General features: G+C 39.3%; 1 protein-coding gene across 3 annotated transcripts in view; it reads left to right on the top strand.

Moving 5' to 3' along the window:
• RIMBP2 (RIMS binding protein 2) overlaps nt 1-18,814 on the top strand; it is a 162,535-nt gene extending 143,721 nt beyond the window's left edge. Inside the window, exons 21-28 of one of the 3 annotated variants that reach the window (XM_027814017.2) lie at nt 2,299-2,451; nt 5,421-5,605; nt 7,854-8,022; nt 10,103-10,168; nt 11,574-11,677; nt 13,504-13,575; nt 14,689-14,823; nt 17,234-18,814. In XM_027814017.2, the coding sequence (XP_027669818.1) occupies nt 2,299-2,451; nt 5,421-5,605; nt 7,854-8,022; nt 10,103-10,168; nt 11,574-11,677; nt 13,504-13,575; nt 14,689-14,823; nt 17,234-17,422 (1,073 nt within the window). In that variant the 3' untranslated portion in view covers nt 17,423-18,814. The other 2 variants (XM_027814018.2, XM_055712049.1) reach the window with 2 other exon arrangements.
• Nucleotides 18,815-18,865: the final 51 nt, after the last annotated feature.

Raw genomic sequence — 18,865 nt, 5'->3', positions numbered from 1 at the left:
AGTGTCAGGCAATTCTCACCTGACATCTGTATGAATGAGAGATGTCACAAATGGGGATTATCAGAAGGAAAGAGACTGATCATTAAGGAATACGTTTATTTTTAAATATTAAAGATTTTTCCCTTTTCATAGAATCACACTAAAATTCCTGGACTGTAAATTAAAAGCATAATCCACCCAGTGGGCACAAATTATTTTGCTATTTAGTAGATAATTATTATTATTGAAACCATAGATCAGGAAACACGCACAGCTGTAATGCATGAAACTTTCTTAGTGTCTTCAGTATAGCATGACTGGGCAGAGGCTGATTCTCGTCCCACATCCTGGTGTGAACCAGGATAATCTTCACAGGTGTCCATGGAATTATACTGGTATGAAAATGGGAGGTGGGGGTGGGGGGAATCAGCTCCAGGGAGGCTCTTGTGCTTCCATTGGAAGGGTTATTGTTAGCTGAACCAAATAGCTTTCTGTGGTGGTTTGTGCTCGGCTGGAGGTCAGGTGCCCACCACGCTGTTCTGTAACTCCCCTCCTCAGCAGCACAAGATGGGGAAAAAATAAGATGAAAAAAAAATACACTTTTGGATGCTGGTGTGAAGACTGTTAGATTTTCATGTCCTTTTTCTCTGAAAGCAGCCTTTTTTTTCTCAGGAGTAAAGATTTCCGGTTTATGTTTGGACTAGTTAAAGCAAGTTTTGTATCTAAGTTCTTTCTTTTATATTGTCTGCTAGAACATTTTTTTTAATTAATAGTGAGAGAGTAGACAGGTTTGTTTGAATTAATCCTTTGGGTTTCCTTTTAGTTTTAATTTTAATTAAAAAATAAGGAAAGTGATTACATTTATCAGAGCTCGCTTTCTGTCAACGAAGTTTGAACATGGTAACCGCTAAGTGATGACTTCGCTGGTTGGTAGTTCAGTAGCAACAGCTTAGGAATCAGATAAAGAAATTAATTTCTGATAGTCAATCTGTACTCAAACAGATAATTAACTAGAAAATAAGATCTTCAGGTTTTATTTCTTCCAGTGTTACTTAAAGAATCATTTAGTGTGTGTTGTGTTATGTGCGATCCACACAAATGCTCTTTGGGGAAGTTCCATTAGGAATAAATTACAATATTGTCTAATACTGGTAACAAGCAAACTACTGAGCGTTATGTACAGTACCTTAAAAAAAATTGTAAAAAAAATGCTGTGAAGCTGTTGGAAGGCCCTTAGGTTTAGAGTTCAAGAGACCTAATTTCTGACTAAAAGACTAGCGATTAAAATTGCTGAAAGATATGTATGGAATATTTCTTGCTTTCAGCATCATACTATACTAAATCACTGTGAGGGTAAGTGAAGCAAATATAAACACTTAATAAAACTCTGCACAAAAGTTGCTTCCTGTAAGCCTGCTGGGAAAAAAAAAAAATCTAGAAGATATGAAATGTACCAAGAGTTCAGAAATGTATCAAGAGTGTCATTTTTGAAGATGGGAACTATTCTAGCTGTGTCATTATAAAGTGAAAAGCAGAGTAAAATAAAAGGAAAGAAGGTAAATATGATTGAGCCAAAGTATAGACTGCTTAAATACATGAAACTGTTGTTGGCCTCAGCATATATCTCAAAAATGTGGATTCCAAATGTCTTGGCAGCAGCTTAGTCCTTAACGTGTGTGCCTGGAGTTTTTGGTGAGTTATTCAGCTAAAGGGTCGCTTTAGTGATACAAAGTTCTAAAGGCAGCTCTGGGAGGTTAAATCAGTGGGAAAGACCTTCAAAATTGTAATGTTCTTAGGATTCCAGTGATAAAAACTTTCTCAAAATGTTCCAGAATTTAAATTCTTTGAGGTATTTTCTCCATTAAGCTATAAATACTTTAGATTAGAATCTTCTTGCAGGTAGGACTTAAGTAAATGAATTAATTTTTGTTTTTAGGTTGATACTTTAGAAGGTGAAACACAGTTTACAGTGCACTTGACCTTGCAGATCTGGCAGGTAGGATTGTTTAAACCTCATAATAAAAGATGATTCCTATCCAAAGATCTAACAAACAATATTTACGCTGTATGAATTCTAAAAAGCACACAAATACTCCTTTCAAAAAAAGCCCCTTTAAAAAAAAGGAGGTACGTGTTTCTGTGATTTCTCTGCTGAAGAAGGATTTCTAGAGGCTGAGACATCTGGCTCAAGTTGTGCAGTGTTTAGCCTTCCTACTATGGGCAAGTCAGAAAAAGAGGTAGGCAGAGCCTGCCCGCAGGAGCCTCCTCAAAGGCAGCTATACAATATGTTTTAATAGATCGTTCCCTTTTTCTCCATAGAAATTACAATGGACAGTAACAGTGAAGGCGGTCGGTCTCGGTCAGGTAGTGAGGGAAATATTTCACCTGTAAAAGAAGAAGCTTATTATCGCAGCATTGGTGGACACAAGAAATGGCCTCAGCAGCGTACCATGGCCTCTGAATATAGATACGGTATGCCGAACATTATTCATCCTTTGTGACAGACACATTTTAGAGCTACGTGTTAACAAGTGCGGTTTCTGTATGACAGCATTGCATGCAATGCAGAATGCCAGGGGAGCTGGCTCTTTAGTCCTGTCTGCTCTCAGGTAAGTTCCTCCGGCTCAGCTGTAAGGTACCAACAGCCCTTAGTCCTCTGTCCTGGAACTGCTGTGCAGCCACCTTTCCATACTCAACTGAGTCCAAGCATACTGCATGGCATGAACCCGTGTGAAGCTGTCCTGCTACTAATGCCAGCCAGTATTTACTGTACTTCACACCTGAACAACCATTCATCTAAATGACCACATTTCCACTCGATTCATGTAGACTGGGCAGGGACAAACAGTAGCTGGTATATCACAGCCCAGCGCCCTGTAACAGGAAGCAGTTACCATTTGTTATCCTGATTTACAGCTTGGGCCAAATGAAGATTTGGGGTCTTCCCAGTGACCACACAGGACTTTGGCTGTGTCACCTGGTGAAGACAGAAATTATTCTTATTTTTAGGAGTAATTACAAACTTGTATTACATGAGTAAGGCAGTTATACCCATTACTGATAGTATTTCTTGCTTCATCAATATAGAAATCATTACATGATCAACAGCTCAGTTTTCATAGTTCATAACACAGTAGATTGAAGTGTCTAATACTTAACCTGTGAAAGCAGCCCAGGCCGTATATAGAGCTAAGAAACACATTAGGGTTTTGTTCATACCTGAAGTGAAAAAAAAGGAGCCCTGAAAGTTTAATTTACCTGAAAGGTAAATCCTAATTTAATGCTGAGTTTCAAAGCAAACGTATGTGACTGACTGACAGCCAGCTCATCAGCTTGTGTATATTGCTGTATATCTAGTCAATCCAGTGCAGCTGTGGTTGCAATTACACATCGGTTGGGAATCTGGCTGGCTGCATCCAAAGACTTAAGATTTTACATACACAGTTACATGTGTGTGTATATGTATGACATACCTCTGTACCTCTTGAAAGAGTAAGATAAGTGGCTAATGAGCTAATCAAGAGATTATTTGATTTCTGGTTCATTGAAGCAAATTGTGACTATTCTGAATTAGATAGTTGCAGGCCAGTGCTTTTAACAGAGATACATTTACCTGTAATTCATGCTTGCACCTAACCCCCACAAACTGCGGTTGGAATTGGATGCAAAAATCCCTATTGTTAATTTAAAAAACAAAACACCCCTTAACCCGCCTGTTTTACATTGGCTGGTGGGCCTGAGTATGAACCACAGAATGACTGCAACATGACTGTGCGAGGAGAACAGAGAACAGAACAGAGAAGAATCCCATCCTTTGTGTCCCATTGCTTTCTGTCCCACATGTGCCCTTCTCCTGCACTTCCTGTGCTTTGTGCCTGCCTAAAGCTTCTTGGCTGGAATTTTTCCCTCCCCTTTTGCTGTTCTGCATTTTTTTCTCTATTCACATTCTTTCTTGCGCTCTGGACCCAAGAGTTAGTAGCTGTTCCCCTAAAGCTGTGACCCTCTGAACATTTTTTCTGGGAGTTTAAAAATATCAAGTGTTGAATAAAATGCATCTGATGTAGAGGCAAAAAGAGGAATTTTATCTAAAATATTCCTTATTGAATGTTGAAACTATTACCCAAAATTGGAGTATTTAATTTGTAAGAGGTGATTACAGTAAACATTGTATTAATATGAAAATTGTTGGAAAAAAAATTTATATAGTTGAACTACATTTTCATCATAATTCATAACATCGCTTTCTCAATTTATTCATTGTGAAGGATCTTATAAAGTGAATGCTAAGTGTTGATTCAGCAAAGAACAAAAGTGCGTGACTCCCACTGAAGTTAGCGGGACTTGCGCAATAAGCTGAGTTTTTTAGAAGTGGCTTATGATTTTGAGGGCTTAATTTTTTGGGACTTAAGCTTTGTATGCCTTGAAGGAACTTAGTTTTGGGGAAAGCGCTGCCACATGCTCTTTCAAAACAAAATTAAAGGCCTTTAAAACCCATCAATCAAAACACTTATTGTTAGCAATTTTGGCTTAATTTTCTAATTCACTGAAGTCCATCCTTAAGTACGTTGTTGAATCATAGACTAAACCCATTCTCCAGGTAATTTCAAAAGTCTGAAAGATGTGTGAGACAAAATGTCAGTTCTTGTATTTTGTGTCCTAATGGATTTGGTACCCTGCAGTGGACAGACTTCAGTGCGGTGTCAAGTGTTGTGACACTCGTGGATGATCTTTCCTAGTGAGCTCATGGTTAAATGCAGTCATAGCTAACCATTTCTTCTCAATTTTAACACATCTTGTTAGTGTTTGGGTTGGTCAGGGGCACTGCTGGCTATGGTAACTGTTGACTGTGCTTAAACAAAATCATAGGCAGCGTAGCTCCGACCCTGGCATAACTGACACTACTGAAATAAATTTCTTCTTGCGGAGAGGAGAGGTTATGACCATGTTTTAAACCTGGTAGTTAAGACATGGTGTGTCAACATGGCTGGGATGTGCTTTTCATGTGTCCATGAAGAGCAGAAGCAGCTGTGCTGGAAAACAGGTGGATCCAAAGCATGGTTATTTTTGCGGTAGTGATAAAGCCTATCAGACTCATCATTATGTCGCTCTTTAACATGCTTCCTTAATTGATGGCAAACCCTAGTAAACCTAACAGAATTTGCTTCGTTGTCCGAGCTGTATCCACATGTGTAAATGTCAGTGTGGTGTAGCAGATCAGCACCACACTCAGTGCATGCAGATTGTATACGCTTCTTTTTAAAAACCAGCAACTTGTTAATTAAAAAAACCAACACCAACGCCAAGCTTAATAGGACATGCATTAAGTTAATTGGGTTTTTTTCACTGAAATGCCAAACATTTTTCAGATATTAACTGGTATAGTTGAAAGATGAGGCCAGCTTGTATTACTGAATTGTTCTTTTCTGAATTTACTTTCATAGATGGCTATGGTGGTCATGACCATCTTTCTCCAGATATCTATGAAGAATCAGAAACAGATCCTGGCACAGAAGATATTTCTACTCGGATATTTGTTGCACTCTTTGACTACGATCCACTGACAATGTCCCCAAATCCAGATGCTGCAGAAGAAGAGCTGCCATTTAAAGAAGGACAGATCATTAAGGTGGGCTCTAAGAATAAAGGAGACAAAGGACCCGGTTTTACAAACAGGGTCTCTTTTGTTCTGTGTGGAGAAGGCTGCCTGTGTGACTGGAGTCCAAGACTTTTTTTCCTCTGGAGGTTCAGGCTGTAAATCTCACTGGCTCGGGAACCTAATACCTAGTGCTAACAGCTTAAAAATAAATAGGTAATGGGCAAAAATCTCAATAGTTAGGGCCAGACTCCATGAAAGATGTAGGTGCCAAGACCAGAATTGTGACTCTGAAGCCCCTGTGGCCATTGCCACAAACCCTGCAGGAAAAGCTGCTTCAGAGAGGATGTCTTCCCTGCAAAGATACTACACAAGTGCTTAGTGTTGTACCTTCGTACATACCAGAGCTGCTGGGTGTTTTTAAATGCTGAACACTCCTAGCAAGTATATGCTTAATATTGAAGTCTAGAAGTTAGGTATTTCTCTTCTAGAGTCATCTTTTTCTGAAACAGGAGACCATGCCCTTTTCTCACTGTTTGGTGTAAAATATACACCCTGCCTTTAGACAGGGTGCAGAAATTGGGCGTTTCATGTGACAGGGACAGCACTGGGCTCTGTCAAGGTCTCTAGCCAGCCCTCTTCTATCCCAGCTTGCCTCATTTTATGCTTTGTGCATCTGCGAAGCAAATTTTTTTGGTTTGCTGATCTGATTTTAAAAAGCTAGCAGATTTTTCTGTTGAGTCGGCAAATGTAAGCATCTCCTGCTGCAGCCTTGTATCTAACTGATCTGGTGCAAAATAAGCAGAAATGAGAGTGGCAGAAGGAACAGCTGCTGGTAGTCCAAGGGTAATTGAGATTCAAGTGTGTTGTAACACTGGCCATTTGAAAGAGAAAATTGTGACTTAGGCTATTAAAATACTGACTGCTTTCCAGTATGTTGGATCAGATCCTAATACACATGTCCATATCCTAAGTTGCTTTTATTTTTAAAGTTAAATACTTGGTTAGATATTTTGCTTACCTCCTTACATAAGTTTTATGCCAAAAATATGGAACTTATGTAAGAGCTTATTCTTTGCAAGAATGTTCATTTCACTCAGATATTTTAATTGTTTCTTAACAAATATGTACACATTTGGCACGGAACAGCCTAGAGACATCCCACTTATTCTCAGTGAAGTTTGTCACATACTGTCAGTGATGTTTGGTTTGTGTTTGAGACCATGGTGATTACTATGTGATCTGCTGCTTTGACTTTCTCATCAAATTGTTGTGAAGATGGATTAGTTTGCATTTTGAAAATACTTTTCATACATTACCTGAGCAAGCAGGATGGTGGAGGGTCAGTTCCAGCATGAGCTGTATGAAGTCTGTGCCATACATGTGTTACGGTCACATATGCTGTACTGTGTGAAGTAGCAGAGGTGCCAGGCGAGTCATGGATATATAGCCATTAAAACTGGAAAGCGTTCCTGCACTAGAAAGGTGAGGGAATTTACAGTCATTTTTAATGCGCTCAGATTTAAAGTGAAGGGACTGGTTTGGGGTTTTTTGTTTGTTTTTAAAGAAAAGAAAGAAAACAATTGATTTGAACCCAAATAAGGGACAGTCTGAACTCAGTCATCAGTTTTGCCTTAAGAACATCACTTTTGTTTAGTACAGTTCTTGTTCTAGGCCTCTGTATCATTAGTAGCCTTTATGAATGGGCTGCATTTTGAGAACTTAAGAGAAATTTTGGATTTACCTGCTATCATTGATGAAAATTCATGCTATGTTTATACCTTTGTTCATGTTTTGTGCAAAGACGATGGCAGAGCTTCAGTACATATACCAAGTATATTAAGTATTACATAGGTGGTTTTGATCATATACAAGTTGTTCCCTTCAAAGTAACTCTTTGGTACAATGTTGCAAATGCTTCATTTGGAATATCGTTCACACAGCACCAGAAATGGGCAATTCTGTAAACATCAGTGTACAGCCTTAAGTATACTTTTGGCTTAGCACAGGGAGAAACAGATGACTTGTAATGGTGTCTCTCACTTTTTGTGCATTTCACTACTAACAAAGTCCAAATTCTGCTTTTATATATCTGAAGTTGTAATTCAAATTAATATAACAATTCCAGTTCGGTAACATAAGTCAGAGTAGTCAAAAACTAACGTAATTCCACATCCAAACTGTAGTCATCAGCCTATGATTTAGTAACCATTTAGCCTGCATTAAAATTCCCAAATGCTAAACCCTTTATTGACCAACATTATCACTCTTTGAATAATAGGTTTATGGCGACAAAGATGCTGATGGATTCTATCGTGGAGAAACCTGTACAAGAATTGGCCTTATCCCATGTAATATGGTCTCTGAGATCCAAGCAGATGATGAAGAGATGATGGATCAGCTTCTAAAACAAGGCTTCCTTCCCTTGAATACACCGGTTGAGAAAATTGGTAAGGGAAAATACGTACGCTTCACTTCTCCTAACTTTTGGGTGCTATTAACTTGGCTGGATCCGCCTTGCCTTTTGTTTTTCCTATATGCAGATGTATCCAAATTGTACAGCAATTTACTACACCATGGGATACATTCTGTGTCGGTATCTGGATGACTTTATTCAACTCATGCTTAATCTTGGTCACATCTTTTTCTGCAAATGTGGACTTGTTTCTTTACCACTCCATTCATTACTTCTTAATAATAATAAAAAAAGGGTCTTGTCACCTGAAAGATTTCTAGACACAGAACATGATCCCTGTGCTTTGGAGTGTGCTGTGCTGAGGTGCTTTGTGATATGCTCACTGCTGCAAAGCGTAAGAAGATTCACTTCTTCATTGTTAGTTTTACTCTTCTGCATTTTCCTACTTTACCGATAATTTAAAGGGATGGTGGCAGAGGGTTATGTGTAATCTCACTGGGGATAGCACAACATATTGTGAGATTTTGCGGATATCGCAGTAACAAACCCTTTAAAAAGCAGAGTTCGGCCAAACAACTCTGTATTACAAACCACTGGTATTATGTCATTCGTTCACTGTTGTACACAGACACACAGTGCAAGTATCTTAACTTAGAATTCTTTCTAAAAATAAATGTCATACAACTATCTCAATGTTTTAAATTTTTCAACATGATTCAGAGAGTATAAAGGGCTGAAATTGGTTCAGTCCTGTTTAAAAGTGAACTGTAAAAGTGGTTGCTAAAAAAACCAAAGAAGTCTTTGACAGTTGTTTTCTTAGATTGAATGAAACCTTGTTGTTTCCAAAATCGCATTAGTAAATGTGAGACCAGGGGGTGGGGGGTGGGGGTTGCTGTTTAAGATATTGAGATATTTTAAAATTCTCCATCGTCCATTAAGGGGAAGGATCATCTAAGTTCTGAAATGCTTCATCGAGTTCTTAATGCAAATCTCGGTATTTATTTACTTACGCTGCATGAATACAACCAGTATTCCCACCCACATGCACTTGTAAACCCCACTGCCCGTCGGCTCCTCTGAGTATCGCACGTACACCCCCACGTACATTGGCAGGACAAAAACCTGGGGCAGGCACAGGGCAGGACCAGCAGGTGTGCCTGTACGGGGCCGGCTGCTCGCGGCACTGTCCTGCATGCGGAGTCATTTCCGTGTGGGTCCACATCATGCAAAGTCTGTTGGAGTGAGACGCCTAGCTTGCTTTAGGTACGTCTGTAAACACGGCCAGGGGCCTGGTGGGATTAAGAAGCATCTAAGCACACGTCCGCTTCCAGCAGCGAGGTCACGCCTGGGTGCAGAAAATACCTTCCTGAGCAGCTACAGTGGAAACACTGCTTTAAGTCCTGCTTAGTGCTCTCCGTTGTTGATACGGAATGCTTGTGAAAAAAGAAACGCTAACCTACATCGCTCCCCACAATTTGAGTATTTTAGCTGTCTAACGGTCAAATTTTGCGAATATAATTGGATTTTTTGTTGCGCTTAACTGGCAGTGGCTCCTTCAGATAGCTGAGAAATCAGAAAGTCTCTATCTTGGAAAGAGACAGAGGCATTTTGTGACAGAAATGTTGCCCTGCCTTACACTTTTAAGCAGTTCTTTTTATTCTGGGATGTTTCACGGCAAGCTGTAAGCAACCTACTCCCAGCAGTTCACCTTTAAATATTTTAGCACTTTAAAAGGATCATGTATTTTCTCTTTAATATGGATTTAAATTAGCTATTTAAAAAACAACAAGCGCTCTTACTAATGGATTTGGAAAGGAAAGCTAGTTTGGCTCTATTTTAAACTAAATAGAAATTCTGAATAGCAGAGATCCACGTGCTCAGACCCTTGCTGTCACAGAGGCTGCCCACGTGGATTTTTAGCAGAAGCAGGCTCTAATTGCCCGTCTGTCTCGTATTGTTACTCATGTTTTTAATGTCATATCAGACACTTTACATGCTGTGTTCATATGACTATATTTTTCTTAATCCTTTGCCCACATTAAATCCTTAAAAACAGAACTCTGAACAGCTTCATATCTTTTCTTCTTTTATTTGTATGCATGCCTTTCCTGAAGTCAACTGTGACCGTTTCAAAGAGAGCACACGCTCTGTACACCGCAGATCCAGAAAGTCTAAAAGAGGTCTGTGCTAAGAACCAATAATTTGATTCAAGCTGTAAATTCGCTGAAATTATTTGAGCTGTCTAGATTTATTTTTTTATGCCTTTGAACTTTTGGAAAGCAGCGGTTGGAAAATACTGTCACATAGCAATTCCATAGAGGGTCCTTCTTGGATTCTTTTCTTGGTTGTAGAGGGGCTCTTAACCCTGAGCAGTGGGCAGTGTCTTGCCCCAGAGAAGTACTTCGGAGTAGGAAGTGTGACTCTGAGACAGTCGTTCAGGTATCGGCTGATCCAAGCTTTGGGGAATCGGGGGGATCAGGTCCTGCGTCTGTTACAGTCTGTGCTGTCATTTTGGATCCCTCCTTGTGTTCTGCATAAATCCCTTGCATTGGTAGCTGGGAAGGTAACTCAGACCACCCACTGCAAGAGTAGGTGATACACACTTACCAAACGCTTCAGTGTCAGCCGGTGGGTGTCGTGACAGCTGTGAGTGCACGCCATGCTCGGTAGTTGCTCCTACATTAGCCCAACCTTTAATGTTCCCCCTCCTGCCGGAACAATCCGAGGGTGCCTCCTAACCCCCCCGGCTTCCTCTGTCACACTGCATAGCGCCCATCAGACCTGCCCTCAGTGCCTGTCTGTAAGTAGCACTAACAAGCATGTTTGTCTTGCTAGAGCAGTCATCTGCAAGAACCATGCCAATACCATTCAAATTTAAAATTACGCCCATTTTGGTCTTCTCTGTAAATGTTTAGTATCAATCAGTACACATTTCATGTGGTTCCTGGAAACTACAGATTTTACTCCCTTCCTTCTGTTCCCACAAAGGAAACTCGTAAAATTAAACAGTACTTGAGAATGTGGTTTTGTAGTCAGTCTTGAAAATGTTGCAAACCACTTGCATAATGAATAGTCACTTTTGTCTTGGGACAGCTGAGTGTCTGTTTCTCCTTCCAGTCTCCCAGCAGAAAGCTGAATGATCCCAGGTGGAAAATTCCCTGAGATTAGGGGGTGGAAGGGAATAGACGGTAAATATGGAAGTTTGGATAAAATGCAGCAAACACAAATCTTGACTGTTTGGCTTTGTATATCCTGGTAACGTCCGATTCTTACAACCAAGACCGGCTGAAAATTCTGGAATGTTACTTCTGCAGAGAAGTACTCCTCAGAGGATTCAGTGGCTTAGAATAAAGAGGGCAAGCCAACTGTTAAAGAAGTATTTATGAAACGTACGCGCTGTTTTGAAACCTTTATCCATGTTAATAGGTTTGGTAATCTGTGACCTGTTATCACTGTGCTAGAGAAATACCAACGCTGCTACTGCACTGTTGTGAAAATGATGTAGGGAAAAAGTTGCACCTTGTTTTGCTTTTCAAAATAACTTTGATAGTTTTCCTTCCCTTCCTCTGCTTGTGATCGGAACAGAAAGAAACAGACGGAGTGGCAGACAGCATTCCGTGTCTACAAGAAGGATGGTGGCGCTGTATGATTACGATCCAAGGGAAAGTTCTCCCAACGTTGATGTAGAGGTACTGACGTAACTGCTCTTGATAAGCGCTGTTACACACTTACAGCAGATGTGCAAAAAAAAAAAAAAATAGCACAGGATTACAAACATCAGTTAACTGGTTTCAGGCAGATGTGCATGGCAAGCTTCTGACTTCAGTAAAAGTAGATTTGATTCTTGTTCAAAACCAATCGAAGAATATCCTTTGTAGGATTTATTGAAGGTGGCTCAATACATTATATGGTCAGCTATGGATATATGTTGTGCAGGATATGTGTATACATATCTATATAACTAAAGTCTGTAAGGAAAAAAAGCATGGAGTTTTGAAGAGTAGGGAACAGTTACTTTCCAACTACTGTTTTCAGTTTTCCTTCTTATGTTTCCACGTAAGAACACCGTTATTTCCAAGAAGCGTCCTAGCTGATGCCAACGAGCTTAGTGATGCATGCTTTCCAACCTCTGTAACGTACAGCGCCTCCAAAAATCAGCCCTCCTTCGCAGCCCAACCCAGAACAGTATGGCGCGGTAGAACAGCATTTGTAACATAGTGTATTTTTCTCTTAATTGATGCACCTGAGCTTCCGTGGAAGCATGTTGTTGTGGTAATTTTGGGGTATTTTTTTGTGTATCAACATAAGGATATCTTAAACAACAGCCCACCATGATCTAGATCTTCGTTATGAGTTTATCTTCCATTTATCTACACACAATCTCCCATTTCTCCGTATTTGTTATCAGCAACAACAGGATCACTTTTTACATTGTCTTTGATGTGAAATAGCAAGTCCCTCGATCAAGATTCAATGCAGTTTCTTCTGTTTGTACATGCGTTGTGGCAGGGTGGTCAGGGTACGCTCAAAGCTCTAGAAAATAATTGCTACATACCTACAAGTTTCCCCAGTGATCCTTTACAATGTTTTCTTAATTGGTGAGTTGCAGAACAATTTGGAATTTTTTAAAGTGAATTTAAGTATGTGGGACTTAATGCTTTAAAATGCAGCCAGAGTTGTCTTGTATTTCTCAGTGAACCAAATCTGGTTCTAAATTATGGTGTTTCAGATTAGTTTGGGCAACCAATCAAATAAATTGTACTGATATGTTGCAATCATTTTATTTGTTCTCTCTTTCCCATGGCCACAGGAAATTGAAAATAAGTAAAAAAACCCCCCACCTAATTAAATTACATTTAAACCACAGGCAATTAAAAAGAGCCCAGCACGGTGTTTGCCAATGGCAGACTGGAGGTGCCTGTTACGGAGCCTGTATTGAACAGAATCCCATGTAGCTACACAGCAAATTAGCTCCCAAACTTTGTGTTTCAGGAGCAGCAGGCTCAGCTGTACTTGTACCTGTTAGTCCTAGCCCTGAACCACGGCCAACCCCTATGTCTTGTTCCCTCCTCCCAGAAAAATGGACTTTAAGGGACCTTTGAAGCCACATAGCTCAAAGCCCCAAAGGTTGTTCAAGGCTTTGCACAGATGAGTTCGAGGATCTCCAGGGTCCGGTTACACACAGTGAGCCCTGTGGGTGTCTAAAAACCTAGTGGGAGAGGTGACGGATATAGCAAGCTAAAAAAAAAAAAAAAAAAAAAAAAAAAGCAAATATAGTTTTTAATGGTGTCTTAACATAAAGGAGAGGGGGAAATATTACTGGGTTTACTATGAATAAAGAAATCATATATATAATATATAGAGAGACTATATAGAATATATATAGAATATATATAGAATATATATAGAATATATATAGAATATATATAGAATATATATAGAATATATATAGAATATATATAGAATATATATAGAATAACAGAACATGCACTGTCATGCGTTCCTTTTTCTGCAGGCTGAGCTGACATTCTGCACAGGGGACATTATTACTGTCTTTGGTGAAATTGATGAAGACGGATTTTACTATGTAAGTTGGCTTCTTTTTGGTTGCTTCAGACTGCAACACTAGCCTGAATTGTTAAATGACAGCCGGGGGGGACAGCTGCCAGCTAATCTAACAGAGATGCCAACCCGCGGGACATGCCTGGGAGCAGTGTCCCTGTGGCATTAGCATCACCATGCCTGGTCCGTCCCAGGGAGGCTGTGGTCACAGCCAGCCCAGTTAGAGCTGGGATGGAAACCGGGCCTGGCGGATGCCTCGCAGGCTGCAGCATAACCAGGAAGCTCCCTTCAGTGGAGACGTATGGCGCTGAGCACGCGCCACTTCAGCACCTTTTCAGGGGCTGTTGTTGGTGCAGCTCGGAGCTGCCTCTGGCATTGCCTAAGTAATAACTGCCTCATGTCATCTGCTGGAAAATGTGTATTTTGATCACACGTATTCATGCCAACACATGACTGACTTCTGATAGGTACAGCTTTCCATGTGGGAGAAGAACATAGATACGGCCTGTCTCTACAGTAAAGGGTTACTTGATTAACATAAATCAATACAATAGTTCAGCACTCTTCTAAGCACTCATTAAAAGATCACGCTACTTTGTCACTCCTTAACGAGTGTGATGGTGGTAGACAATACTCCAGCATTGCTTGCCCAGCTGAATGGTCTTCAGGTTGACAGTAGCTGCCAGTCTGCACCTGAACATGCCTTTTCCATGCCCACGGTGTACTGGCCATGAAAACAGGCCCAGCTGTCTCTTTCAGATACACTGTAGAAGTGACCCCTGTTGAGGCCCAAAGGAGTAGTTTGATCATCTCAGAAGCGCCTTTAGGCTGTGCAGCCCAGCAGCACACACACCTACGGCACTGCAGTTCCAAGGACCCAAGTCCAGAAACTATGGGAATTCAGTTCCTGCTTCTCCATTGTGCATAGCTGAAGAACACGGGCATGCATGTGCTCTCTGTTACACACACTAGCACTTGTCATCTTCAAAAGTGTGTAAGCTTCTAAGGTCCCATGTCACCTTAGATTGTTAGTTCCTCTTCCTTGCTGGCTCTGAAATAGTCAAAAGTATTTCCTTGCCTTCTTGGGTACCTGTTTGCTTTAATTAAAACATGGGCTGAAACTTTCATCGTGTTGCAGGGTGAACTTAATGGACAAAAGGGGCTGGTTCCTTCCAACTTCCTTGAAGAAGTGCCTGATGATGTTGAAGTCTACCTATCTGATGCACCCTCAAAATACGTTCATGATACACCGATGCGTACAAAAGCAAAAAGGGTAAGCAACCGAATAAGAAAACCTTAAATTTTTATTTTCCATTCCATTGTCTCATATATAATTTAGGCATTATTTCTAACATTTTAAATCCATTTGCCCATTTGAAATTAACTTCCAAATATATAAAACGTAAGGAAAAATGACTTGACTTAGCCTTAGACTAGCTCGTTACATTTGTAAAGGAAGAAACTAAATTTACCATTTGATTGCAGTCATTACAGTACCTTCCATTATAATTTGAGTTTAAGCAGCTTCTCCCTGGTGAAAGTAGTTAACTTCCTAATGATTCTGAACTACTCTTACTGCCTGCACTATCTAGAGGAAAGCAAAAGTTCTTGTGGACGAAAAGACTGGTACAAGCATTCCTTTAAATACAGACCGTAAATGCAGCCGATTGACAGTGTTCATCTTTCAATCCCTATGACTTCCTGTTCTAACTGGCATTAGTTAATTGCCAGAGACTTCTCTTCTATGAAAGACTAATCATGTTTAGAGTATCTCATTTTTGGTTTTGTTTCATCACTGCAATACTTTTATATATTATATATTTTATATATATTTTTATTTCTTTGCTCATCTGCTTGGAAACAGAAGAAGAGTGTTCATTTCACACCTTAATAAGGCAATGTAGCCTTCACGTAAGTGAGCAACTGAAGATACCAATAGAGATTTCAGTTACAGCTACCTGGCTCTCTAATGCAAGTCTTGAAACGTAATTGTGGGGGAAAAAAAAGAAAAGAAATATGTCTCCAAAGTCCTTGGCCACCGAAGAACAGGCTGTATGCTTTTACTATTATCTAGTCAAGTCAATTTAGTTTTTTTAGGAGACAAATCCTTAAAAAAGGAATCCTTAGGAATATGTCAATTAGACCTTGCTTTATGAAGGTCAACGTTTGGAACATATTTCTTCACAAGCTAAATGTTTACGTTTACATAGAAAGGAGAGTTTGATGTCTAACTACCCTACAAACAAAAGCTGCATATTGCATTGTTAGCCAAGCTGGGATGTAAAAATTCCAAGCTCCTGTATCAAGAGAAAAGCACAAGACCCCCAACCCTTAAAGAATGTACAAACGAAACAAAACGTAAGCTGATACGTACGGTAGTTTACAAGGGTATAGTTGGTTTTGAAACTCATTACACTGAAATACAGCTACTTAAATTGCCTGCCTTAAAATGTGTTTTCCATAATCGATTATACCCCAGTTTGCCTAAGACCAACTATTCAACAATTCTGAAAAAATCCCTTCCTATGGTATAATTTGCTCGGATTTTTCCTAGAAAGTGCACATTTGAAGTATTAGCAACTGTTTGGTTTACCAATGCAATACAAGTCTCAGTACGAAACATGCAGCTCACTGAATGAATGCATTAGACTAAATACATGGTATCTTCAGGTGTACGTTGGGGTGCTTTACCAAGTTGGTTTTTTTCATTAGAATTAGACCTTGATTAAAAATCAAAGTAGGCTTGAAGCCCCTTTGCTTAACTCACTGTTGCGCAACAAGCCAGTAAATTGCTGATGTTTTAACTTGAACTATGAGATAACAGGGATCCCTAAGGCATGGATTCTACTACAAAGATATCATCCTAATTGATAGTATCGCACTTTGTCAGCCGGGCACTGTAGTTAGGACAGGCTGAGTATAAGTAGTTTTAGCATTTTCATTCAAGTGCTTCTGAGGATTGAAAAAATAAATAAATTAAAAAATAGCTGTTTAAAATATTTAGGAATGCAGTCATCTAACTATCGTGCAAGTATTCACCTTCATTCAGCAACCTCATAGCTGCAGCATACACATCAAGCAGTCAGGGTCTTTAAGCTTTCTTTGATTGCAATTAAGGTTCATTTTAGCTTTTGCTTTTTTTTTTTTTTTAAAGCCAGTGTGCCATCTTCTAAAATTTGTACATAAAGTTTGCCAGCCAATTTTAAAGAAAAGGCATTTAAAGGACAGTAAAAAATAAGTGATGATGTAGCATTTTACGTTCTTCTGAGAAGAGTTTGGCTTCTACAGATTGCTAATCTGTAGTAATTAACATTTATTTTTCTTAAATTATAGCTAAAATCATCCCTCTTCTTTTTTGTACTATCAGAGTACTGAAATGCAAAGCCAAAACCAGTTTTGTAGCTTTTGTGGCGATAACTATGGCAAAACAAGTGTATCCAACTCTTCCTTTAAAAAAGTATAACCAAAACAGGGCTCTATTGGAGTGTTTGCTGTTGTCTAGACTTCTGCTCAAAATTTATCTATTTTCCGTAAGCCCATACCGTATTTTAAGCCACAAGGAAGAAAGGAACTGTCCCTTTTGTTTAAGTGGGTAATGTGACAAGTGATGTTACCAACTTTCTTGATGATAACAGCTTTTAAGCTTTCAAACATTCAATAAATTATAACAATGTACCTAATAGGTTCCTCCTGAGAATACAGGTACATCACGGAGAGCACCATCCCCCACAGTTCATCTCCATTCTGGGTCACCTACGTCACCTATGGGTTCTGGTAGTCCCGGGAGAGGCAGGGATATGTCCTCGAAAAAGAAAAAGGGGCTGCTTTCCAAAGGCAAGAAACTGCTGAAAAAGCTTGGTGCAGTGAAATGATTCATGTACTCCTGGACAACCTGTAACGCTTCCAGTCTGTGTAATTTTATTTTTTTTTTAAAAAAAAACGTCAAAACTAGGGCTTTCATGACTACGCAGTACAACTTTACCAAACCTTTGCATTTTTAACTCTGACATCAATAGAATCATGTGAATTGCTTAATCAAAACAGCAAGAAAAAAGGAAGTGGATTTGTTGTTGCAAATATTTTTTTCTTTAAAAAGAAAAAAAACCAAAAAAATTTGTGGGATTAAGACCAGAAGAAACATGGTTTTATTTGAAGTCAACTCAACACCTGCAACTCCATGGGATAAATCTCAGCCTTTAGTCTCCTTTTACCATCAGTGGGGGGAAGAAAACTCTATTCATTGATTCCTAGTTCAGAGAGATCTCCCCCCTACATCTAAAATCGTAAACAAAAATGGTCTTGAAACTCCTAGTTTAATCAGCCTTGATGTTTTGCCTTATTAATGCACAATGATTTGTACTGTTTAATAAATATACAGCGTATACTTCGTATGTTACTGTGTATTCAACTGTCTTCATCTTCCCTAAAACATAGTAATTTAAGACCAAGTACTATGTTACCAACTCCATTCAATGTCTGATGTAACTCCTGGGAGTTTGAAAGTGCTGTGCAAAATGCTTTATTTTTGTTGGTGTGGGGTTTTTTTTTGGGTTTTTTTGTTTTGCTTCTCCCCTCCCCCAACCAAACCCCTTGTATCGATTTCTTTTGTCAACATTCTTCCTCAACTGAAATCAGACACAGTGTAAGTTATCAGAGACTCGCCCAGTTTCAACTACACAGCCTCCAGTTTTGGAGTTCCTGGCTCACTGTTCCAAATTACCAGGAAAAAAAAAAATGAAAAACACCACAAAAAACCCACAATGAAAAACCTTTTACTCCCCCTCCTTTTTTCCTGTGGAGGTACAGTCCTAAGTTAAAAGGCATTTTCATATTGCTGATGTCAGAATCAAGATACATGTAACGTACACAAGCTGTAGCCAGTAAAAAGGCTGCAACAGGTGATAATGAAATATTAATTGCAATATTGGCATCTCAAGAAAAAGAATACATTGATGGCAGTCATTGGCTGTGTTACTATTTTGTAATTCTTGTCCATTTGTAAATTGTTTTTACTGTTTATACATACTTTTCAGACTGCCTTTCTTTTTGTAATTTACGGAAGGTTTATAGATGAATGATCAAAGCTTCCCCATTGTGTCTTCAGGTAATAATGTAAATTACTGTAAGATACCGTGTGCTAGGTAACATTTAATTAAGTAACTGGCCTAAAGTTGTGGTAAAGTACTGTGTGGGTGTGTGCATGTGTACAACTGTTGTGTATTATATTTTATATAAATAAATAATTTGATATTTTGTAGAGTGCAGTATGTTTCATGGATCTACTGTCTCAGCTGCTTGATTATTGTGTTTGCCTT

This window comes from Falco cherrug, chromosome 1, assembly GCF_023634085.1.
Source record: "Falco cherrug isolate bFalChe1 chromosome 1, bFalChe1.pri, whole genome shotgun sequence".
Classification (NCBI taxonomy): domain Eukaryota; kingdom Metazoa; phylum Chordata; class Aves; order Falconiformes; family Falconidae; genus Falco; species Falco cherrug.
This window is presented reverse-complemented; position numbering and strand designations above follow the sequence as displayed.